Source organism: Vulpes vulpes, chromosome 8 (genome assembly GCF_048418805.1).
Source record: "Vulpes vulpes isolate BD-2025 chromosome 8, VulVul3, whole genome shotgun sequence".
NCBI classification, from domain to species: Eukaryota; Metazoa; Chordata; class Mammalia; order Carnivora; family Canidae; genus Vulpes; species Vulpes vulpes.
The window spans coordinates 105,433,499-105,459,184 of NC_132787.1; the positions used below are offsets into that span (position 1 = coordinate 105,433,499).

A 25,686-nucleotide genomic window follows, 5' to 3' on the forward strand; every position below is an offset into this window, starting at 1 on the left:
GATTTTTAAATTACTGACTCAACATCAAGTTCATAATTCCAAATTTCCCTTTATTAATTTCATGCCAAATGGTGGTGTCAAATTGATCATAGGCTACAGGGACCCTAGTACCACTGGTGCTGTTTTACATGTGAACTAAAATCAATGCTGAAATGATGATCTATGTTAGGGAGGAAACTTATCTTTTTTTTTTTTTTTTAATTTATTTATGATAGTCACACACAGATAGAGAGGCAGAGACATAGGCAGAGGGAGAAGCAGGCTCCATGCACCGGGAGCCTGACGTGGGATTCGATCCCGGGTCTCCAGGATCGCGCCCTGGGCCAAAGGCAGGCGCCAAACCGCTGCGCCACCCAGGGATCCCGAAACTTATTCTTTCTAAAATCTTTGTTCAGGACAATTTCTGAAAGCAGAGTTGCTTTAAAATCTAAAGATATCTAGCAGTACGTGCTAGAGTACCAGTTCAAAGGGCATGACTTCCCTTCATGTACCTGGTTCCTTTCTGCTGAATGAGACATGATTTCTAAAAGCAGGTGGAGGGAAGAAAAGATGACTGCTACCCGGCCACCTTCATGGATGCCGCTGAAACCCATTCAGTTAATAAAAATATTAGAAATCAAACATGCTTTGAAACCAAAATAAGAAAGGAAATAGTGAAACTGCCACCACGGTGTACCATCCAAGAGAACTGTGTGCAAACCTGAGACCAGAAAATAATTTACGAGCTTAAGCAAAAAGCTTTTTATCATGAAGAAGGAGGCCATATGGGAGGACAGGAGTGACATTCTATGTGACGAGCGTCTGTCTGTTTAGAAGCACCATGCCAGCCAAGAATGAAAATCCCTGCTTGTCACAGCATACCATCCTGAGATCTGATTTTCCTCAAGGACAGAGAATGTCTGAGCCCATAAAGTAATTTGGCCCAGGCTGCTCCCATGGAGACACTGGAAGGTTACTTTCCAGTTCACCCTCTTGACAGGGTGTGGAGAAGTTTCCTCAACATCTGCTGTGCAAGAACACATACCATCGGGAACGACTCAACCAAACAGCCTGATGTCACTGCTCTGCGCATCCTACAGGTTCATTCGTGCAGCAGACGAGGACACTGGAATCTTCCTGCGGATTCACACACACACACACTAGGACACAGGGATTATTCTTCCAAAAGGATTTAAAGTCATCTTGGAGTAGGGAATAAGGAGAGCTAATCCTTTACAGTTCTTACTATGTTCCAGACATAATTCTAGACACACACAGAGAGACATCTATGTGTCAAGGCTTCAGGAGAGCCTCTGTTCAAGCATCCAACTGTCTAAGCAGAACAAAAGAACTGGGATGCCTTAAAAAGGCTTGAACTTATAGGGATGCCTGGGCGGCTCAGTCTTGGTTAAAAGTCTGATTCTTGATTTTGGCTTAGGCTATGATCTTGGGGTCATGAGACTGAGCCCTGCCTTTGGCTCTACACTCAGTGCAGAGTCTGGCCGTCTCTCTCCCTCTGTTCCTGCCCTCACTTATGTGGGTGTGCACGCTCATTCTCTCTCAAATAAATAAATAAAGGAGTGTCTGGGTGGTTCAGTCCATTGAGTGTCCAACTCTTGATTTTGGCTCAGGTTGTGATGTCAGGGTCCTGGGATCATACCCATGTTGGGCTCTGGGCTGTGCATGGAGTCTGCTTGAGATTCTCTCTCTCTCCCTGCCCCCTTCCCCGCTTAAGCTCAAATAAACTTTAAAAAATACATAAATCTTTTTTAAAAAGGGTTGAACTCATGTTTTACAAATGAATCCTAACCCCTGACACACACTGTCCACGCAGTGCTTGACTGAATAGCTGAGCAGTGAGGGTTCTGGACAGGATGTCAGGCCGTCATCCTGGCACCCAGTGGGTGGGGGTGGGGAGATGCCCACCGTCCATGAGCATGAACCACATCACCACAGAGGCAGGGTTGAGAGGGAATCAGGGGATGGGAGTGAACCTCACAAGATTTGGGGCCCTTTTTCCCTCTATTTTTCTGTAACCACTGAGGAAGAGACAGACAACGGAGAGTCTGGAACTACAGCAGAGGTCAGGTTCTGGAAATACCTGCAGGTAGGTATTAAATGAGCAGGCTCTGCCTGACAGCTCCATCAGGGCTGACAGCTGGCCAACTGTTAAACTCCTGTGAGCATGCATAGACAGAGGCTCTGGGAGATAGAGACCAAGATTCTAACTTAGCATCAGAATCCATCTCATCATTTCACTGAGATGTAGACATCTTCCCTTCTACCTTCCTTGGCCTTTTTCTGTTTAGTAGGCAAGAGTCTCATGAGTCTCATGAAGACCATGTTTAGGTTTTGAGACCTATTTAAGCAGGTATAACAGATGTGCTGGGGTCAAGCTCCTACAGGCTCACGAGAGTCATTAGTAAAATTACATTATATGAACTCACAATTACACAAATTGTATTAAAAACAAATAGTCAAAACTCATCACTTCCTAATCATTTTACTACTCTGTTTCTGAAGTCACAGACAATCACCATTTGTGAGGTGAGCTCATTGTATAACAGGGTGTGTTTACTCAGCACCTCTTTCTCACCACACAATCGGTAACTCACACTGATTACTGATGATGACAAAGATTTGACAAGAAGGCAACGGTGAGATCATGACATCATGCAGAAAAGCTGTTAAACATTTGATGGGGAAGGGTACAGGATGGGAATGGCAGATGGGGGAAGAGGAGTGACAGCAGTGAATGCTCACATGCTCACTACACAGGCACACAAGCCACTACAAAGGCCAGTTATGGCCCGGGCTCCTCAGAGGTTAAGTGCAAGCTCCGGAATCAGATGAAAGGATCCTGTCCCAGATCTGGCACTTTATAACTATATAACCTTGGGCACATGAAAATATTCTAAGCCTCAGTTCCTCCTTTGTAAAGTGGGGATAAATACCAAGGTCATTGGGTTGTTGTGAAGGGGAAATGAGCTAATATATACCAAGTGCTCTGGGAAGTACCTCATACAAAATAAGCAATTATTATTTCACCAGAAGTCACTTAACATTGCCCACTGTTTTGAGAAAACCAGTAGGACAGTACAGTAACTGCCTTAGTTTACCAGTGCTTTCTGAGAATTTGTGTTTCTCTGAAAATATACTGTGGGAATCTCAAATTTATGCCATCATCAGCTTCCCAGGATTCCACTTGTACACAGATGGCTCTAAGACACAGGAGGAATGTACCACGACATTAACGATAACCACACTGACGATCCAAGAATACACTGCTTGAGTCTTGCCAAGTCCAGCTTAGTTTTAAACTTTAAGTCATCAAGAATATTACTAACCGCGAGACCAGAATTCACTCTAGTTTCTCCCAACTTTGTCTTTCAAGACCATAAAGGAATTCTTTGGAAAGACTGGAAGGATTTGACAAGATAGTTCAAAATGCATTGTGAGCTCAGACATGCTGGTTCTAGGGCAGTCATCAAGAAAATTTATGGCCCCTTGAGAGGTTATACTGACCACAATAATTGATTTTCTGTCAAGACTATTGTACTTTTCATTACAATCAACAGCAATCTGTAACCACTTAATGTTTACTGTCCAATGCCCAGCTACACCTAGAATTTCTAACACTGCTTCCTACCAGCAATTGCAAATTTTGAAAACAGTTCACAAAAGCTTCCTTTTAGGTGGCTCCGAAACACCTAGTGTGATGTGCCTTTCCCTCAGTGAGGCCGGTCTCAATACACTGGATGCTACTTCACAGAAAATGCTTCAACCTCTCAGTCTTAATGGACATCGCACTGCACAGCTTATGTGTTCTCACTGAACCAAAATGAAAACCTTCCTTAGAAACAAAGGCAGTGAAAGCAAAAACCAGTATCTCCCCCAAAGGGTAATAGTAAGGGGGCAGGGAAAAGTGCACTAGAGGCTTGAGCCAAATGGTGACCACAGACTTGGCAGGAATCTGCAGGTGACTTGGGGGGAATGAGTCCTTGATTATCTCTGGGCTTTGTGTTCTGCGTGTGGCAAAGGAATGAAGTAAGCTCGACAGTGCCACCATCCTAGTCCACGGTCTCCCAATAGTCTCAGCCCTCCTTTTAGCCCTCCTTTTAAACACTTCACTTAATTCATTTAAGAATAAAGTTTTCCAACAAAAAGTGCCCTGAACTACTAGTAGCTAAGAAGGAGGAATCATCACTGAGGTTCTAATTGGCCAAACCCATCTGGCAAAAATCAACAACCATCAGCCCAGTGGAATTTCAAGAAGACAAAATGGATTTGAATACCAAAATAAAAACTTGGTTTTTAGCTTATTCATTTCCATTTCAAAATCAAGGACTTGAGAGTTACCAGCAGCTCAGATGTTCCTAAGACATCTAATGTGAGGGACTGCATCCGGGAATAGTGAACCCCGAGCTCCCGGTGGATTCCAGAACACTCAATGCAGGTCAGGATGCCCAGATTGGTGGAAAGCCATGTAGGATCTGCCAAAGAGAACAGGGAAAATTGGAGCTTGCAGTAAGTAGAGGGCCGGGGTCACAACGTTTTTCCTGGAGTTACTGCATGTGGAGTTTTGAGCATGAGCATTTTCTCAATCCTTAACACAGCTGGAGCTCTCATTCATCATTCATTCGCAATAGCACCGGTTTATGCACAACACACACACATGCACGTGTCTGCTCCCCCTCCTCATTCCATCCCTCCATTTATTTACTCATTTATCCTGCCCACCCTTCCATTCATTAAGAACTCCCAAGTGACAGATGCTGTGTCCAAGAATAAACAGGCCACAGTGCCCTCTAGTGAGCGTAGGCTTTTGAGGGCTGTCCTGAACAGACCACGCAGGTCGTCAACCTTGGTCAGACCAGCAAAGGGGAAAGAAACCCCCCCCCAGTCTAGTGCTGTCTATATGGGGATGCCTGGGTGGCTCAGTGGTTGAGTGTCTGCCTTTGGCTCAGGGCATGATCCCAGAGTCCCGGGATCAAGTCCCAAGTCAGGCTCCCTTGCAAGGAGCCTGTTTCTCCCTCTGCCTATGTCTCTGCCTCTCTTTCTGTGTCTTTCATGAATAAATCAATAAATAAATCTTAAGGGAAAAAAAAACACGTCTCTATGTTCACCAAATGCTAATGGTAATGATGGAGAACACATACTATGTGCCGATGCCATACTCTGTGCTCAGCACTTTGGGAGCAGCAGTGATAGTTCTGTATCACAAGAGCCTCAGAAATTACAGATACTGATATATAATACTTCATTTAGCACAGACAAGGGCGCCAGCAGGTGAACAGGACAGGTGTCTTCACAGTGCAGAAAGAAGGGCCTTGCTCAAGGGGGTGGAGAACCAGACCACAGCCCTGCATGGGCCGAGGCCCAATGTCATCTGGCACTGTGTCACCGTGCTTCTCAGAGCAGTTACCTACTCACTGAGGCATCCTACTATGTGTGGGCCACACAGCAGACACTCCAGAAGTGCCTGAGGTATAGGTGCTAGATTGACTAAAAAGGAGGCATTCAAAATAAAATCTACTCGAGCACATTATCACAGCCTTTATTAGGTACCATTCTCTTTCGAACTGCCTGCTGCCTTTAGAAACTCACGGCAGGCAAATAGTGTAACCTGGGTCCCTAGATGATTGTCAAGTTCTTTTTTTAAATGTTCAAGTTACAAAAAACATTATCCATTCCGAAATACTCCTGGGCATCTGCATTTTCACATCTATCGTATTGGCTGATTCATGCTCTTGGCAGGTATGAGTGTGTTTTGACTACTTTATACCAAGTGTCACGTCACCCATCTTGTCTCAGCATTTGCCAACAGAAATGTCCATAGCTTTGACTTCTTTCTGGAAGCATTTTAAAAGTCCAAGTACTGCACCATCCTTCTCTTTTCTTAAGAAAAAGCATGATTCACTATTTATCACTCCCTCATCTCCTGCCAACAGGTCATTTTTAGTGGGTCTGAGACTGAGGCAGTTCCTCAAATTACCCCCAGATATACAGCCTTTGGGGCAACATGAAATAAACCAGCAATTCTCAACTGCCCACGCTGTTTTTGTTGTGTTTGTTTCTTGTAAGAATGGTCAGAAAATTAGAAGAATGAAAATGGTAACTGACCATTCTACCATCTTTCTCATTTTGTAAATGTCCAGAAGCAGCTTTTCCAAAGCTCCCGACCTCACAGCACCATTTCATCTTAATCAGAAGAAAGCCACTCTTTAAGCTTTTAAAATACCAGCGATTAAAATCTACAATGTTACTCTATGTCAATTAAAAAATGAAGACCCTGAGAGGGTTCATGAAAAGGCAGAAATAAACCTCTCATTTCACAGAACGTGGCAACCTGGGAGGGACCCGAAAACCCTCTGGGCCAGTTCCTTCATTTTTCATACAGGAAAACCCATACTTAACAAAGACAATGGCTCTCCCAGCATCACAGGCTAGACAGTGGCTTAGAGTCTACAAAGTACACAAAGGGAGGATGGGGTAAATCCCGGGAAAAGCCACCCCTACAGCTGATACAATGAACACATGACCTTGGTTTCAGCCGCCTTCCGTACTTCCGTTTTCATTTCTCAAAAAGCTTTAAATCTTTTCAGCTCCATGGGCCTGTTCAAGGCCCGGAGGCAGGTGTCTTCCCACCCTCCTCCCATGCAGTCTGCACACAGCCCAGTATGCAGCTGCGACCGCAGGGCAGCCCTGGGTCTGCAGCACAAGGGAAAATTGGTGACTGGACTCTGAATCGGAATGAGATGTGACTGTCCAAGAGCAGTGGGGGCGGGGAGGGAGGGGGTGTCACCTGGCGCCCCACAGTCGCAACACACGTCATTGCCCGTCATCTTCTGCACTTCGGAGATGATCTCCTTTGTCAGTTCTTGGACTATGTTATTTTCCCCGGTATTGTCATCCCCCTTAAATGCATTGTTTAAAGCTTCTTCTTTGCTATTCTGCAGCACAGACATCCAACTAGAAAAATCAGAGATGTTGTGTTAAATCCCCAAGGGCTGCAGGATCCCGGCCCCCAGGCCCACCTCCCAAGTAACTTACATTTGACATTCCTGCTCATCCTCCGCCTGGAAATGGTACGTCCTGTCATCTGCATGGCAAGAGGAGTTTTGTCACTTGTGAGGCCGCGCAGTAATCTGCACACAATTCCCGCAGAAAGTGGTTTATAATTAACCTCAGGGAATAATCTCAACTCTCTGCTGGAAATGAACGATCTGTGGATCACTGGGCCCTCTCTCATGTCCTTCCCGTACCTTGCTTGCCCTTGCTCAGAGACTGGCTTTGACATCCAAATTCACAAATCTGCCGTCTCCCATCCCAGTTTATAAAAGACACGAGGCTTCCCCAAACTGAAGCTGTCCTGTGATGGAAACCATCATCATCTTTTTAAAAGCTTTGTTTTTTTAACTGGCTACAAAGTTGGGCCCCCAAAAGTAATTGCTACAGCCCTTTGAATAAAAAAAGCCTTTTCCAAATGAGTATCTTAGAAGTTTTCTGGCCTTTTTAGAAAAAGATGAGACATTCTAATAGGCTGTGGAAGTGCTGTATTTACAGAACAGCCAGGTGATGATGGGACACAAGCTGTATGCTCACACACAACCTGTGTGCAAACACGGCAACGACTACAAAGCTTGTGCCAGACTGCTGACCCCTGTGTGCAGAGCCAAGACGAGGGGCATGGGATGTGCTATTCTCACCAAAAACGCAGAAGCTTGGTCCAATTGTGGGAAAACATCAGGGAAACCCAAGTTGAGGGGCACTGAACCAAAAAACTGATTAATCTTTTTCAAAACAAGTATCAAGGTCATGGAAGACAAGGTGAGGCTCTGGTATTGCTACAGCCTGTAGCATACAAAGAAAGTAAAAACCAACCACAGGATCCTGCAAGGAGTCCCAGAGCGCCAGGGGAAACGCTGATATAATCTGAGTAAGAATCTAAGTGAATATCATCATCAATGTTAATTTCCAGGTTTTGAAAGCAGTACACATGGTTGGTACCATGTACTTAACTAGACAAGTCATGGTGGGGAGCAGATATTCAGAAATCCTGTCTATACTCAGTGTAAACTAAAGCCAAAAAGGAAATTAAATTTAAAACCAAACAGAATAAAGGGAGGAGACCCAACTTCTCCAGACAGCAGAGCAGTGACTGTCCTTGGGGACACACAAAACCCTCCGTGCCTCTCTGAATAAGCTCATACATCATCTTCCAGCAGTGGTCTTTATGCCCCCGGAAGCACGCTGGTCCTGAGAGCGGTTCCTGGTGAGCTGGCTGGAGGGACACCTAGGTCCAGGGAGGGTGGGTAAGTGACAAAGGTCAAACGCAGCCAGCAGCAGAGGAGTAAGGTTTCCGAATCATGGTCCCACATGCTTCTTCCCATCCTGACACTTGGGGGATTATAACTACACTCTTGCTACACCCCACCCTGTTACCGCAGAGAGGAATGGGACTTAAGAACAGTTTCAAGTTCAGAAAAATGAACCGAATTACACGATTCAGATGTTAGAGGCTGAGCCATGCTGAACTACCAGTGCTGGAAAAGGGGAACACTGCCCTTTTCCAGCTCCCACTTTCTGCCCTGACTTTAAAGGCCTCACCCAGAGGCAGGACCCACAGGGGCAGAGCCACACCCCAACCTGGGTGGGTCTCTGAGTTGTCAGGAAGCTGTGCTGTTGGTGGGTATGCTGGAGGCCGGGACTCTCACTGACCTGTCTCCTGGCCAGACCAGCCATGGCTCAAGGAGGAGAGTCAAGGTGGCGGAGGGGCAGCCCATTTCCTTTGGCCAATGCTATATTCTGAAATGTGAGGAGCAGGTGAAGTGCTCTGTGAAAACTTCCAAATAAGAATTTATCTCCTACAGACGCTCCTGAGATGCTTTCAAACTCGAGAATAGTTTCTAGCAGCTTCAACTATGAGAGAGAAGAAAAAGCAAGAGAAGATGGTAGCTGGGGCCCGGGAAGGGCTGTCTCTCTGCCTTAGGCTTGGGCTCCAACTGGCCACAAAACCCAGTGTGTGGACTTGGAAAGAGACTGGCTCTCTGTGGGTCTGTCCTATTCAGGGCACTGACCCAGGTCACCTCCAAATTCTCCTGTACCTTCCATCCTGCCAAGAGTGCCTGTGTGTTTGAGAACAATGGGGCAGGCCTTGAATTTGCAAAGGGTAGGGTCGATGTGAGGGCAGCAGAGCTGGACAAGCTCCCGAAGAGCCGGCTGTGCCACGAACAACGCTCTCCTTGAGAAGCCCAGGCCCATGTGCAGCTTGTACAGAGCGAGGAATCTCTGGTGGCGGAAAGAATGGTAAAGTAGGGCCCTGCAGGGAACCAAATGAAGCCTGCTGTCCGTCTCTTGCTCTTCCAGGCTCTTTGGGTCACTCTGGAGCGGCTTCACAGGGTGAGGGTGACTCTTGGGGCCTGACAGACCCACAGCTGAAGTATCTTCCTCACTGCACACCATGCAGCTTGACTTTTATTCCTCCAAGCACCCAAATGTTTAAAGAGCTCAAATGCATCTTTGTAATACATTTCCCACCAGCCCAGCCAGCAGGCGGGGGAGGAACGGAGAGGGTAACAGCCTCGTTTCCTGTGTCAGGAAGACACGGACCCAAGCCTCAATCTTCTCGAGGAGCTCAACAAATCAGGGCTTCATCACTGGGCAGCGTTTCCCTAGATGATTCCTGGCCAGTTTTCTGGCTTCTCTGTGACGACCAAACCCACACAGCACGGTGACAAAGCATTATCTTCACAACTCCTCCCAGGAGAGTAGCACCTTTTGAAAACTAGGATGAAAAATTGGTAGGATTGGGATTCACTCTGCCCACTAAAGGACAGTGCGGGGAAGAAGAAACAAGAGCTTTTTACAAAGAATGACAATGGTTTCTGGCCAATTTACAAAAGCTCCTCAAACCGAATTCAGGAGCCCATTTGGGGATCAGGGGTGGGAAGCTATTGCCTAAGGTATTTATTATGCATTAGGTAGTAGAGCAAAGATACTGATGGAATCTTGGCAAATGCTGGCTTGCCAGAGCGTTCATACAAAACCAGATTTGCACAGGCCCACCTTCCCACATGTCCAAGGAATGCAATAATTCACGCTTGGTAGGTAGTGAGGCACACTTACCATCCATCCACTGACCCTCCTTAGTGCCTGACCCGTGGTTAAAAATGGGGAGTGCTTTCGAGTTGTTTACAAGTGTGTAATAAATGCTTCTGTGCTGCTCTGGGGGGGGGGGGGCAGGGATGCTGGAGGGACTGGGCCAAGTGAAGTGATGAGAAATGCTCACATCTGCCTTCCAGTGTGTGCACCACACGGGCAAGCTTTGTTAACTACTAAGGGCCCATTAGGTCTTGAAGGGTGACACCCTGCTTATCACGAGTTATCACTTCAGAAAAAGGGAACGGCCTAAAGCCTCCAAGTGGTCCCCAGCCTCTTGTTGATACCAGATTAGGACATCAAGTTCTCTGTTCACATAAAACCTCTGGAGGCAGGTAACCCCAGAAGTGATCGCATTTTATTTATTTTAAACATTTATTTATTTATTTATTTTAGAGAGAGTCAGAGAAAGAATGAGAGAGAGCGAGCTCAGGGGGGTACAGGCAGAGGGAGAGAAAGAGAAAGAATCTCAAGCAGACTCCCCACTGAGTGCAGAGCCCTCAGGGGCTCGATCTCATGACCCCGAGATCATGACCTGAGCCAAAAATCAAGAGTTGGATGAACCAACCAGCCCCCCAGGTGACCCTAGATCCCATTTTGAATATGGTCAGTTCTGCATGTTTACACTATCCTGTGTGAGTGCAGAAGATCGAAAGCAGCAGAGGGGTAAACAAATTTGTGGCCCTCCTGAGCCAAGTAGGGACACAGGGTTTGAAGCAGGACAAAGCCGATTTTATTTTACAAATTAAGTCTAGAATTCAAAGGACAGAACAATGCCCAAAGCCTTTACATCACACTGCTCAAGGCTCTCCCCCACCTCAGTACGAGGCGCATTACAATGGGGACAATAGGGTACGAGGGTAAACTGTGGGCCTCAAGGGTGAACTGCGGGCCTCTGTCTCCTCATCCAGAGAAGTGGAGGTGGCAATAATCACCTCCTAAGCTTGCTGTGAGCAATACATCACAGAGGAAATAAGTTCCAATAATATGACCCAACAGACATCTTAAAAAAGCAGACACCTCATGCTCTGGATACTAAGGCACATAAGACAGTGCTCACCATCCTAAAATGCATGGTCTAGACTTTTCCTCTACAAACTCAAATCCTGTGCCCAAATCCCTTATGACCCCCCCCCAACCCCCCCCTCCCCCCCGCCACACACACTCTGAAAGGGGATCTGGCTCCTTCTTTTCCCCAAACTGTAACCCTGCCACCCGAAAGTACCATGCACAAAAGGCCAATCTCGTTTCCATTAAGACCCACTAGTCTTTTCCCTTCTTCGTATGGTTCTGCGGTGATTCTTTTGTGTATGCCACAAAAAGGAAAAGCATACAGATGCAGAAAGACAAATTCTGTGGTGGGGAAGACAAAACAATTTCAAAAACCAAAGTTTCCAGGGCCCTTCTGAAGACTTCACCATGTTAGTTGTGCAACATTTCTAACATCACCCAAACCATGGATACTTTAACAACAGAATCGTCCTTTTTTTAGTTAAGTGAGGGGATTTTAGGCTTGAGGGCTGATCTACTATAATCTCGTTTACAGGGGCCTGTGAGAGCAGGGCCGCCTTCAGCGTCAGGTCTGAAGCTGCAGAGACACTGGCAAGCAAGCCGTTATGAGTGGAAAGAGAGAGCATGTATGTCACATCAAATGAAGGCATTTCTCCCTGACAATCAATTCTGTGAAATGGGACTGATGCCCTAGCTGAGAATTTAAAATCATTTCTCTGTGGCAGAGTACCTGAGAAATAAACTTACGTGAAATAAGGTCAAAACACTTTTTCTCCTCGGGGTTGGTCTTCACTTGGCAGGTTAATAGGTTGAGCTTCGCAGGAGGCCGGTTAGCCTGTTCAAAAACAGAGAAACAGGGAGATGTGTGGGAAGGAGGGGAAAATCATATGGTATCATTTCTCTTTAAAATACAGCAAGAACATCGGGTACCTGGGAGGCTCAATTGGTCAAGTGTCTGCCTTCAGCTCAGGTCATGATCTCAGGGTCCTGGGATTGAACTCTGTGTTGGGCTCTCTGCTCAACAGGGAGTCTGCTTGTCCCTTTGCCCCTATCCCTGCTTCTGCTCTCTCTCTCTCAAATAAATAAAATCTTTTAAAAAATACAGCAAGAACAGGGTTTCTGCTAGTTTGCAAAGACAACTCGCAGAAGGCAGATTTTATGTAGGAAGGCACAACACAGCATGTCCTTAAATCTCAGCTCCCATGGGGAGGGCAGCTGCCACTCCCTGAGAGGGACGCTTGGTGGCCCACACACCCACCTGGCCAGGGGGACAAGTGATGCTAGCTCTGAGGTCGATGGCAGTGGGCTCCCTGAGATCAAATGCTCCATGGCTAACACTCTGAGACATTCTGTCCCAATTCCTACTGATGACACAGATGGTTGGCTGGGTGACTTGGGCTCAATTTATGGTGATCTTAGAAGTGTTTTCCTCAGTGTAAACACTCATTTCCAAGGAGAGAATCTCACAGCACAATAATGACAAGAGAAAGAATTTTCCCTACTTTTTGAAGTCACAACAGATAATTGATAATTCTAAGTGCAAGTTTTAACAAAACTCATCTCATTTACGAAGTACCCTGAGTCCCCTGAGCACAGTGGCAACAAAAGATCACAATACATTTTTGTCAGAGAGGTGTCAAAATGGGTATTTTATTTATTTTTAAAGATTTTATTTATTTATTCATGAGAGGCACACACAGAGAGAGAGGCAGAGACGCAGGCAGAGGGAGAAGCAGCTCCATGCTGAGAACCCGATGTGGGATTCGATCCCAGGTCTCCAGGATCACACCCTGGGCTGAAGGTAGCACTAAACCACTCAGCCACTCAGGCTGCCCAAAATGGGTATTTTATTACCGTTTCAAAAACCACCACAATTAGTTGAAAAAAAAAAAAAAAGCAAAGATCAAATGATAAGACAATTTAGAAGGAAAAAACCCCCCAAAAAACCTATTAATGGCAAAATGTCTCTCAGAAATCTTGGAGAAATCTCCAAATAAGAAAGGGCTTATTTTACCCACTTCCCAAGCTGCTGAGGGAAAGATCAAATAAAATGTCATACACTTCAACCTCTTACTCACCCTACCTTGGCTACCAGCCATGTTTTTAGGTTGTAAAAGCTTGGATTTGGGATTCATTGAGAAACACACACATGTCCACCCATACCTGGGCAGACCTGTGAGACCTTCATTCATTTGTAGATCTCTTTTCACTAAACTCAGAAAGTCAGGGTAAGGGAGCATAGTCTCTGTTAAAACAGGATGGATCCTTGCAGTGTGAACAGTTTGGGTTTGATAAAGGTAGGATAAGCAGAAGTTTGGATCAATAGGGTGGACCAGACTCACCTGGTTTGTGGCCACATTGGGCTCATCTCTTATATGAAAGTCACTGGATATTCTCCACAGTCATAGATGCCTAACAGAATCCTTGGATCATCAGAAATCAGTATTAAATAACTTCAAACTCTGTTCAATCTTGCAAACCTTGACAATTCTGAGTGAAAGTACCATCAATCTAATTTTGGATCTTTACCAATAGAAGCACCTGGCTCATCCAGGAACCAATACACCGAATGATATATTTCTATAGTGCCAAGGGGGAGACCACACCAAAATGCAATCACGGAATTTACCATATAAAGCAGGTGTCTAACTCATTAACTCCTGTGCATATGCATCTAGGGGACTTTCCTGGCCTACTTCCAAACTGCTGGTGTCCATCGAGTCTTAGGCACAGAAGCAGTAAGAGGGGTTGGTGTGTACAGAAATACTTTCATGCACAAGAAGGTAATTCTGAATAATACGAGTAGTTACATTTACTCATCTATTTGTAATAATAATGATTATGATGATCAGCCTATAGGAGGCAGATACTGTTCTAAGCATTTAAAAAAAATAATTCACTTAATCCTTCTGACCTTTGAGATATGAACTGCTTCAGTGTTATAAAGGTACTGGCCCAGATAGACTAAATAACAAGACGGACCTTATAAAGCTTGGAAGCAGTGAAGCAACATTTGAGCCAAGCAGCCTGGCCTCAGAGCACAAGCTCTTAACTGCTGCTCCTGGCTTTCTGCAGAAGGCAGAGTCATGAACCTGGACATATCTGTGGGTATCTTTCAGTGCAATGAAGGTCAGTGAACTAATACCACCCCTTCTCCGTCCCCTATAACTTGTATTCTTTCATTTTCCCTGTGCCATGAGGAAAGTTGCTCATTCTTACCGAGACAGCTACCATCAAAGACAGACTGTGTCCTTCACAGTGTACAAACACCATAAAACATGGGAAAATATTCAGTGCCTATAGTGGGAAGTAGGAATAATTATAAAGGCACAAATGTGGCTACACGTTAAAAGTAATAGCTGTAAGAGTAGGTCCACAAAACTCAGAACAGCTGATACTGCTTAAGATGGTCAGCTTGTAGGTTTTATATTCATAGCTGTTTGCTATCTGTCCATCCAGATTAAGGAGTAGTTGATACCAAAGCCTTAAGAAAAAAGTCTATGAAAAAAAAGAAAGAAAGAAAGAAAAAAGTCTATGGGAGAAAAAAAAATTTTTTTTTTAAATTTTTATTTATTTATGATAGTCACAGAGAGAGAGAGAGAGGCAGAGACACAGGCAGAGGGAGAAGCAGGCTCCATGCACCGGGAGCCCGACATGGGATTCGATCCCGGGTCTCCAGGATCACGCCCTGGGCCAAAGGCAGGCGCCAAACCGCTGCGCCACCCAGGGATCCCGAGAAAAAAATTTTTTAAAAGATTTTATTTATTTATTCATGAGAGACACACTAAGTGAGAGAGAGAGAGAGAGAGAGAGAGAGGCAGAGACACAGGCAGAGGGAGAAACAGGCTCCACGCAGGGAGCCCAATGCGGGACTCGATCCCAGGTCTCCAAGATCACACCCTGCGCTGAAGGTGGCACTAACCACTGAGCCACTCAGGCTTCCCTGGAGAAAATTTCTAAATAGAGAGCATTTTCTCCTTTAAATTCCCTCCCCTGCTGCAATTTGGGGAAAATGGTGTCATCACTGAATTCAGCTATAGAACAGCTCTACTGAATTTATCAGATACCAGTGCTTGTTGAGAGCGTAATTTGAAAAGCTCTGGCTTAATAGAAAGGAAGAGGCAGGGTAAGAGATCTATTATAGATTTTGTGTTTGACTGAAGGCACTGATTATTAGAGCTCCTCTAATTTTAATAATGCCCTTCTATTTTTTCCCAATTTGTCAGGCTTTTAATAGGAAGTCTGTACTCTTCATGATTGATGATCATTTAAAAAAAAAACAAAACAAAACTGAGACTACATAAGAACCAGTGGACAGTTCTTCCAACTTAAAAAGTCCCTAGCCTTTGGCAGTGTGGCAGTGATGCACTTGACAAAGATGATACTCAATTAGTTACTTTGTTCCAAGGATCACTTCTGCCTAGTGCCAGAAAACACAATTAACCTTGGCTAATGGGGAATACCAACTACGGGTTTCACTGAATTCATCCGGATGTTATCACCGTCCCTATGCTAGAATACAGAACACAACAGTCTCCTTTCCCAAAGGCTGCCAGCCTCCTGAGAAGAAACTAGTTTTCCAAATGGAGCAAATACAGGCTGTGCTTCTACAATGTAAAGATTTGATTCTCCACCAAGTGCCAGACACTGCTCTTAGATCCCCATTTACTCAGTCTGGTCTTTGAACAATTGTCCTCCATTCCCTTGATGATAAATTACCTTCTCAGGGAGATGCTGGCTACAAATGTAAGCTACACAAGGAGCCAAATCCAAAAAAAAATGTTTAAAAAGGCACAAATCCCTTTCTGGGCAGAGGTTAATTCCCACGACCACATGTGAACACCGTGTAGGTGCAGTGGCACATGTGTGTGTTGGGGGGTTGGAGGGTGGAGGGCTCTGCCTTCCAAGAGCATTCAGAATACACAGACAGGAAGGAGGAAAGGACTGCTCTGTGTTGTATGTATACATCGCTCTTGCTACAGTAACCCTCTTATTTCCCTGGCAAGGCAGAGGGTCAGAGCTCTCACCTGCAACTCCTCTGCGCTGGAGGCAATGGCTGCTCCAGCAGCTCCCAGCCCAGGTTGTAAAGGGCAGGGTGAATCATAGAGTGTGCAGAGATTCCCTAGAGAGGGATCCCCCAAACACAAAGCACTTATTAAATATGCAAGTTGTGTGACAAGGTGAGCTGTCAGCATTAAAGCTAGTTATAACAGTACTATTCGCCAAAAACTGGAGTGACCCACCAACACTGAAAGGAAACTGAGCTTCTGCGTCTTCTAGGGAAAAGCTCAAGCAACAGAAATGATGTGAGCCCAAGTTTACACTGTGAGCCAGTTTTCATTTCTGTCTCAGAGGGAGAACCACTCACTGGCTTAAGCCAAGGCCCTGGGACTAGCAACATACTTTCATGAGGAAAATATACCAAATAATTTAAGAGCTGTAAACAGTCCCCAAATGAAACTCAGTTTACTCTGTGAAATTTTCTGCATTGAGGCAGTACACCTGAATTAAACAACTGAGTAGAAAACCATTTGAAAGCAGAGCACAGAATCACAGGTGTTTAGAGCAGGGAGGGAACCCGGTCATCATCCAGTCTGTGGTCTTAATTTTTTTTTTCAAAGATTGTATTTATTTATTCATGAGAGACACACAGAGAGGCAGAGACACAGGCAGAGGGAGAAGCAGGCTCCGTGCAGGGAGCCCAATGCAGAACTGGATCCCAGGACCCTGGGATCAGGCCCTGAGCCAAAGGTAGACAGACGCTCAACCATTGAGCCACCCAGGCATCCCTGTGGTCTTAATTTTAAAGAGGCATAGTGACTAAATAAATCTGCCTCCCAGAGTCTATATCATTCCTCCCTGACACTCAGGCATGTTTATATGGAAAGATCACACCAGGATCCAAAATGCATGGCCCCAGGAGTGATGTCATGACCACAAAGGAGGCCAGTGAAGGCTGGATTTTGGAAAAGAGAAATGATTTCTATTTGCCCAGGCAAAAGACACATTCAATCCCGTGGGGCAAAGGTCCAAAGAGATCCCTGCAGACAACTGATGCGTGTTAGGGCCCTGTCTCTCTCTCTCTTCCCAAAGCAGAGTTGGGGAAAATGAAGGGGCTCCCTGTGGGACTCAATCCACATTATGGGTCCAGCCTTCAAGTGGGGTTGTCCACTGTTTCTTGATGCTTGAGTACTGAGAAGAGCTATTTCTCTGGAACCCACATTGAGCCATGACCTGTCGAGAGACATCTGTGCTCCTGCCCAGCTCTGTCCGTCACCAGGGGAACTGGGAGGAATGAGGGGAAGGGTGACAGACTCCAGGTCCCTCCACTCCCATCCACTCATAGGACTGAGGCTTGCTCGTATGCACTCGGTACAGGCCTCCTGCTTGGGGAACAAGAATGCTGACCATCACCAGTGTTCTCATTAGCACCAATAAAGCAACAATTAAGCCTTTAAACATTTTCAGAAATGTCTACCTGCCTGTGTGGTATTTACCAGATTCTGCTGTACCAGGTAAGGTGACAATATGCCTAAGCCACTGTGGGAAAGAGCCCCATGGTATGAACAGCTGTTTGTAACCGTGGTTAAAATTCTTGGTCTCTGAAAGATAGATTAGTAAGTCATTCTATTCTGATTGGTTTTTTAAGAGGCTCCACATAGGGGCCTCAGTTTCTTGCAAGGACTCATACACAGGATGACAGGAAAAGGACCTGACTGAGGTTGGGCACAGTGTGTTAGATTTCTATAATAAAGTGACTGAAATCTCTCTTCTCTTGGATTTTAATTCCCAGAGTACTGACCACTTACATGCTTCTCCTTTACTGGAAAAGTAGGGATCTTCCTGAGTGGGATGTTCAATTTCCTGACAGCTGGGAAGTGGTGTGCTGTTTGTTTCTGGAAGCTGCCAGGGTCTAAATAAAGACCATCTGGCTCATCAGGTCTTCCTGACCCTGTTGGGCAATGAACGACACAAGGCTCTCCCTGGCTAGAGAAGCATAAACAGGGGGCAGATGCACCACATCGAGAAGGCCCCCAAAAGGGATCCTTCTAGTAGGGAGGACTTTAAAAGGCATCCATCCTCAGGACACCTGGGTGGGTCAATGGTTGAGCATCTGCCTTTGGCTCAGGTCGTGATCCTGGGGTCCTGGGATCGAGTTCCACATTGAGCTCTCCGCAAGGAGCCTGCTTCTTCCTCTGCTTATGTCTCTGCTTCTCTCTGTCTCTCATGAATAAGTAAATAAAAGTCTTACAAAATAAAAAGGCATCCATCCTCAAGGCCATAACATGCACAGTGGCCTGTGTCCCACTGTCACTCCACCATAGCAAACCATGAATTAAAAGAGAATACTTACGGTGCCGTGGGATATGGTCAGAAAACCGTTTTTAACTGAACATTTCCTTTTCTGCCACACTTTTCGTATCCTTAGAGATAAATGGGGGAAAAAAAAGAGTTCAGCAATTTTGGACACAGAGGAGCTAAACCACCATTTAAACTCTAGTGACACAACCACTTACCCATCGCTCTTCTTATATAGGTTGCCATTCCGCTCAGTCCCGTGTTCTTTGTTTCCCTGAGGCTGATGTAAACTATAGGCTGTACTCTGGCGAATCTGTGAATCCTAAAAGTGGTCAAGAAGTTGTGTTTAATCCTGTCCAGATTACAAGTTTTTAAAAAAGCCAATCTTATTTATTTTTTTAATTAGAGAAATGTTACCTATCGGCACACCAAAATACGGACATAAAATTCATACCCAGGAAATTCGTAAATGCCACCTACCAGGCTGGAGAAGGAAATGTCAAACCAGCATCCCCCAACTGGCTGAAAGAATGAAACCATCTGGAAGTTACAGATTTTACTTAATTACAAGCCTTAAGTCCTTGGTAATGGCAAGAAGCTCCTGGTATGGCAAAAGCAGAGCTCACTAAGAAGGGTAACATATGTGTTAGAAAAGGCAGCACTTTAAAAAGCAAGAAAAACCCCAAAACAATGTTTTACCTATTATTTTAAGCAAGTTACGTAAGCTCCCTGCCTCCATTTCTTCCTTGGAAAACAGGAAAACAACACCCAGTAAAATGGTAACTATAATAAGGTCTGAGTCACAATAGGCGTGAAGACCTGGTCCATCACAGGTGTTGAACTTTCTTTCCTGACCCATTAGCCCAGCAGAGGGGCCAAAGCACTGAACCTTAACTGCTTAGCCTAAGGGTAGACCATCTGCTTGGTCAGCTGAGAATATGGCTGAGTCTGCACAACTGGGAACTCCATTCTTCAGCTTCTTAAGGGCAAAGACCATCAATGAAACCCCAGGCATCCAATAGATGATCAACTATTGAACAGATGATACTGGAAGCCCCGAGCCAAGCGTGAAAAGGAGCTGTCCATACTAGCGCTGGAAATTCTGGCAGATGTAAGCAAACAGGGGGGACGAAACATGAACAGAGTTCACAGGCCAATTATTTATTGAGAAGCCCCCAGCCAGTCCATTTCATAATAGAGGAAGTAGAAATAAGATGAAAATAAGTGATTTAGTTTTAAGATGCAGAGCTTGTTAGGGAGAAAGGAAAGTAGAAGGGAATTCCATTTCCCCCATCGATGCTCCTTCCATGTGCCCTCACCAGAGGATGTTCAAGACATGAGGGCAGTCTCATCTCCACCATCCTTTGGGAAATGAGGCACTGCTGAACAATGAAAGAACTAATGCATGTCAATCAGTATGACCTGAACCAAGAACACAGGTACTTAAGAAGCAAAGAACCAAGTGAAGGAAACCACAGGAGTCTGGATGGAGGGTTTTCAAGATGAAAGCAGGAATAGGTGGAGAATAAGGGAGGGCACACAGAGGCTTGGAGAGGAAAGTGGAGGCTATGGTCATCCTCTACAGAGACAAGGACAGCTAGTGCAGCTAAGATGAAGTGGACCAAGTGGTAAAAGAGCCAGATAGACTCGTGTTGGCATTCAGACTTTATCTGAAAGCAAAAGCAAGCCAGCTGGATTTTTGATAGTTTTAAAGGTTTTTGAAGCATAGCATTTTAAAATTTTGATGAAATTTATCTATTGTTTCTTTTGTCATTTGTACTTTAGATGTCATATCTAAGAAACTGTTGCTGGGATGCCTCAGGGGCTCAGTCGTTGAAGCATGTGACTTTAGTTCGGGTTCTGATCTCAGGGTCCTGGGATCGAGCCCCATGTCGGGCTCCCTGCTCAGTAGGGAGCCTGCTTCTCTCTCTCTCTGCCTCCCCCTCCCTTTTCATGCTCTGTTTCTCTCTCTCAAATAAATAAACAAAATCTTAAAAAAAAAAAAAAAAGAAGCAATTACTTACTCCAAGGTCAGGAAGATTTATACCTATGTTTTCTTTCTTTCTTTTCTTTTTTAAGATTTTATTTATCTATTCATGAGAGACAGAAAGGCAGACACAGGCAGAAGAAACAGGTTCCCTGCAGGGAGCTCGATGCAGGACTTGATCCCAGGACCATGGGATCATGACTTGAGCCAAAGGCAGATGTTCAACCACTGAGCCACCCAGGTGTCCCTATAACTATGTTTTCTTCTAAGAATTTGAGTTTTAGCTCTTACATGTAGGTCTCTGATTCACTTTAAGTTAGTTTTGATTATGGTGTGAGGTAGGGGTCCAAATTCATTCTTTTGCTTGTGGCTATCATCCATTTGTTCCAGCATCATTTGTTGGAAAGACTATTCTTTCCTCACTGAATTGTTTTAGCACCCATGTTGAAAAATCAACTGGGCCTATGTGTAAGGGTTTATTTCTGGACTCTCAATTCTGTCTCATTGATCTGTAAGTCTATCCTTGTGTCAGTATCACACTGTCTTGATTATTATAGCTTTGTGGTGAGTTCGAAACCAGGAAGTATGAGTCCTCCAACTTTTGTTCTTTTTTAAGGCTGCTTTGGCTATTCTGGGCCCCCTGCATTTCCTTATGAGTTTTAGAATCAGCTCGTCTATTTCTGCAAAAAGGAAGGGGGAGCATGTGATAGAGATGGCACTGAATCTGCACATCAGTCTGGGGCTGTGGCCATCTGAACAGTATTAAATCCTTGATTCCACGAACATGGTCTAACAGTTTTTTTTTTTTCTAGCACTGACTTTTTAACTGAAGTATATATGGGATAACTCTGCAAAAAAGAAAACTAAAAGAAAAATCTTGATCTGAGAAGTTAATAATGTGCTCAGGCATCCCATTACAACAGAGCCTAAACAAACAGACCCCAAAAGAGGAGAAATGTCCTCATTCTTTGTAGAGTTCACATAGCACTCCTGCCTGCAGACAACGAGGGCACACAACTCATCCATCAGGTGAGGATGGTGCCAGTTTCCACATTCTCTCAAAGGTGCAGAACATTAGCACTAGAAATCTAGAGCAAACCCTGCATTAAGCATCATGGGGAATAAACGTGTGGAGGAGAAACAGAGAAGTGCTTCTCACCTATGCGAATCTCTGTGAGAGACTAAAAATAAACCTGTCAAAAGACTAAATTGCACAACCAAGAAATACCACTATTGATTGGGGAGAAAAAAACCCTGCACAAATTAAGTGGTGGAATCATGTGACAACACTGCTGAAAGTGTTCATGCCAAGCATGTTAATCAGAACTCGCACAGCCCTTAGGAATACGATAAAGGACATTCCTCTTTTCAACACAATCAGAACCGTGGCCAGACTTTAAGAAAGAAATTACAGTTTTATTCTTTAGACCAGGCATTTCTTGAATCGATTAAAAAGTGGAGGGAGGCAAATCTGAAGCTGTACAATTCAAAATGTATAAATAGCAGGAATATAATGTTTGACATAAAATTAAACCTTCTTTAGAACTAAGTATTTCAGCATCTTCAAGGTGACTTCCAGGTGATCAAACAAAAATAGCCTTTCTTCACCTGTTCATACAGGTACTTTATATAATACCTGATCAAGTAAAAGGGTGACAAATGAAGTCTGCCTTTTCACATAACCAAGACTGCAATTCAATGGAATATAATCCACGAGAAAAGAGCCTTTACTTCTGGGGAGAAGACAACACATAGAGAGGTGACTGGCTCGGGGCCAGGGGATCCATGTTCCCCTGACTTTCGGAGACTCTGCATCATACTCTGCACTTCCTCAGAAAAGCCAAGGATGCCCTAGGGCTTGATTGAACAAGCCTCACAAGGTGGACACCGTCTGTATGTACAAAGGTTTTCTATCAGTATGCACACATCCTCTTTCCTGTGACATCCAGACAAGTTCTCAGACTCCAGGCACCATCACAACCCTAAAGTTTACGTGGCCATATGAAATGTTAGGAATTGGGTCCTACCAAGATAGAGACTGCCCAGATGAGCAGCAGACTTAATGTTTGAAATTTTCAGGAACAGGGAAAAGAAAAAGAGTGATGATGTTGCATATATCATACATATAAAGGTTTACTCATACATCAGAAGTATCCCCAAGCTCCCTAAGACTCTAGAACATCATAAAAAATTATATACTTTAGGGGTACCTGGGTGGCTCAGTGGGTTAAGCATCTGCCTTCACCTCAGGGCATGATCCTGGGATCGAGCCTAACATTGGGACCCCCATTCAGTGAGGAGTCTGCTTCTCTCCCACTCTCCTCCTCCCTCTGTCCTTCCTCATCCCACTCGTGCATGCACACGTACGTTGTCTCTCAAATAAGCAAATAATCTAAAAAAAAAAACCCACCAACAACAAACTTACAAACTTACTTTATCTGTCTACCTCTCAGAAAGTCTATATCCAGACAATTCTTGTGATAAATGGATTGCTAAGGAGTCACCTCTGGATACCTGAAGCTTAACTACCAAGGGAGAGCTGTATGTCCAAGTATGTCCCACACATTCCAGTACCTTCTCAGAGTACGACAGGTGTGTCCACCCACATGGACACAACCAGGAGCTGGAGGCTTTGATAAGCAAGCACTAAGCTGTGGTCTAAGAACACTGTCTTCAAATCTCATGACCACACATTCCCCGTTTTTGTGGATAATTTTTAAGATTTTGTCTGATACAAAGTATGATTACAATCTGGCTAAAGAGAACAGGTTTGCAGTAGAAAAGACCAGGGTTCAAAGCCTGGTTCTGACACTACTGAGTGGGCTCCAGCAAGTATACTTTTCCCTTCTCTCAGACTTACATTATAAATGTGGACTAATACGACCTACCCTGCAAGGTGGTTGTTGGGATTACTGGTCACAGTTATAAAGTGCTTGGAAAAACCTAAGAAGTAAGGCAAGTAGGCCTGGCCAAACCACAAAGCAGACCCCTGATGCAGTGAGGGGACAGGCATCAGTGGGTGAAGGCAGGAAACTGGAGAAGTGGGGGAGCAGGGGTCAGGAGTGGGGGGGGTCAGTCTAGGTTGGGGTGTGATGGCTCCCAAGTCAGAGAGGGGAGGAGGGCAAAAGTGGGGGTCAGCCATGAGGACAAGGTGCCAGATGACAAGCCAACAGGGAGCATCAAGTTGTCAACTTATCAGAGATACCACCACCAACATCCATTACTGTTCAACCACCAAGAGGTGGCAATTAGATAATTTTTTCGTAGCTCACTATGGTTCTTCAGCATCTAGCAGCACAGTATGTGTTGAATGAATGAACTGTTTTTATCAAGATAATGTGTAGAGTGCTTTATAGAGACTACCTCCTCTAGTTCTCATAACAATGCTCTGAGGTGGCAATATCATTCCTGTTTTACAGAAAAAGAGACCAAGGTGTGAAGAGGGCAGGTTACTAGCTCCACACTGTCCTAGTAGGAAACAAAGACCTACGATAAATCCATGCTCTTCTGCTCTGCTAGACAGCTACTCAGGCGAATTTGCTGTCCTGGTCAGAAGGTGGCTCAAATGCCCCACCTGTTGGGACTTTATTAACTCTTAGTCATCCTCCAAACCCTCAATCCTGACATACACCCACCTAACACATACACCTGTAGCCCACACTGGAGAGATACCTTTTTCTGGAGCTGACTTGCACTGGAGTTCTCATCACACTGTACCCCAATTACTTTTCTGACCCCACTCCCAGAGCCCTTTAAGAGGTGAGAATTAGGGGATCCCTGGGTGGGTCAGTGGTTTAGCGCCTGCCTTTGGCCCAGGGCGCGGTCCTGCAGTTCTGGGATCGAGTCCCGCGTCGGGCTCCCGGCGTGGAGCCTGCTTCTCCCTCCTCCTGTGTTGTGTCTCTGACTCTCTCTCTCTATGTCTATCATAAATAAATAAATAAATAAATAAATAAATAAATAAATAAATAAATAAATAAAGTGAGAATTATATCTATCTTATTGTTTGTGCAGTGCCTGGCTTGCAGGATGAAATGAAACCCCAAGAAAATGGGGGTTGTGGGGTGCTTGGGGGGGACGCAGTTGGTTAAGCATCCAACTCTTGGTTTTGGCTCAGGTCAGGATCTCATGGTCTTGAGATTAAGCCTGCATCAGGCTCCATGTTTAGCAGGGAGTCTGCTTCAGATTCTCTCTCCCTCACCACTCTGCTCCTCTTCTGCTTGCTCTAATAGATAATGTATGTACGTACGTACATTTGTATGTATGTATGTATTTATTTATGAGAGACACAGAGAGAGGCAGAGACAAAGGCAGAGGGAGTATGTATGTATGTATGTATTTATTTATGAGAGACACAGAGAGAGGCAGAGACAAAGGCAGAGGGAGAAGTAGGCTCCCCGTGCGGAGCCCGATGCAGGGTTCGATCCCAGGATCCCGGGATCATGCCCTGAGCCAAAGGGACACGCTCAACCACTGAGTCACCCAGGCGCCCCATAAATAAAATCTTTAAATAAAAAAAAAGAAAAGAGAAGAAAATGGGAGTTGAATGTGTGACTCAATAAACAAGTCTTCCATGGAGGGCAAACTGAAGGCCAGTGTCAGGCCTCTGGGAGCTTTGCAGGAGAAGCAAGGAAGTGAACACCTGGCCAGAGGGTTGTGATTAAGGTCAGATTCAGGCATAGGAAGATATGCAAGCCTAGACCAGGAAAGCCAGAGTTGGAAGAGAATTACAGCTGCCATGGACCTCTCTTCTCTGGACAGCACATACTATTGCAACACATTCCTACCAGATAGGGACATGTGAAAAGTGGGGATCACTGGGGCCCCGGGTGGCTCAGTCAATTAAGCATCTGACTTCAGCTCAGGTCCTGATCTCAGGGTCCTCGGATGGAGTCCGGGATGGAGCCTCACACTGCATGCCCCTGCTCAGCGGGGAGTCTGCCTATCTTCTCTGCCTTTCCCCCCTCTTGTGCTGTGTGTCTCTCAAATAAATAAATAAATAAATAAATAAATAATAAATTAATAAATAAAACCTAAAAAAAGAAAGAAAAGAAAAGAGGGGAGTATAAAGCTGATGTGAAGAGAGACCACACTTGAGATGCCCATAGTGGGAAAATCATTGTGGTTTCAGCACTCAGGCCTACCAAACCCAGCTCCCAGACGCTGAGTCCTCCCCCTAGAGGCACGAGTCTGGGTTCTCAACAGCGAACGGCAGAGAACCCACATGCCAACAATGAGGTTTTGGCAGAGAA

The 25,686-nt window shown here is 45.0% G+C and overlaps 1 protein-coding gene across 2 annotated transcripts in view; it reads right to left on the reverse strand.

Annotated features, from left to right (window-relative positions):
• Positions 1-25,686, reverse strand: part of ASAP2 (ArfGAP with SH3 domain, ankyrin repeat and PH domain 2) — a 173,036-nt gene that overhangs the window by 31,794 nt on the left and 115,556 nt on the right. For both annotated transcript variants that reach the window (XM_072767748.1, XM_072767747.1), the window contains exons 10-15: positions 18,669-18,772; positions 18,506-18,575; positions 11,899-11,986; positions 7,033-7,081; positions 6,785-6,951; positions 4,339-4,472 (exon numbers count right to left, since the gene is read on the reverse strand). In XM_072767748.1, coding sequence (XP_072623849.1) covers positions 4,339-4,472; positions 6,785-6,951; positions 7,033-7,081; positions 11,899-11,986; positions 18,506-18,575; positions 18,669-18,772 — 612 coding nt within the window. The remainder of the gene's footprint in view (positions 1-4,338; positions 4,473-6,784; positions 6,952-7,032; positions 7,082-11,898; positions 11,987-18,505; positions 18,576-18,668; positions 18,773-25,686) is intronic.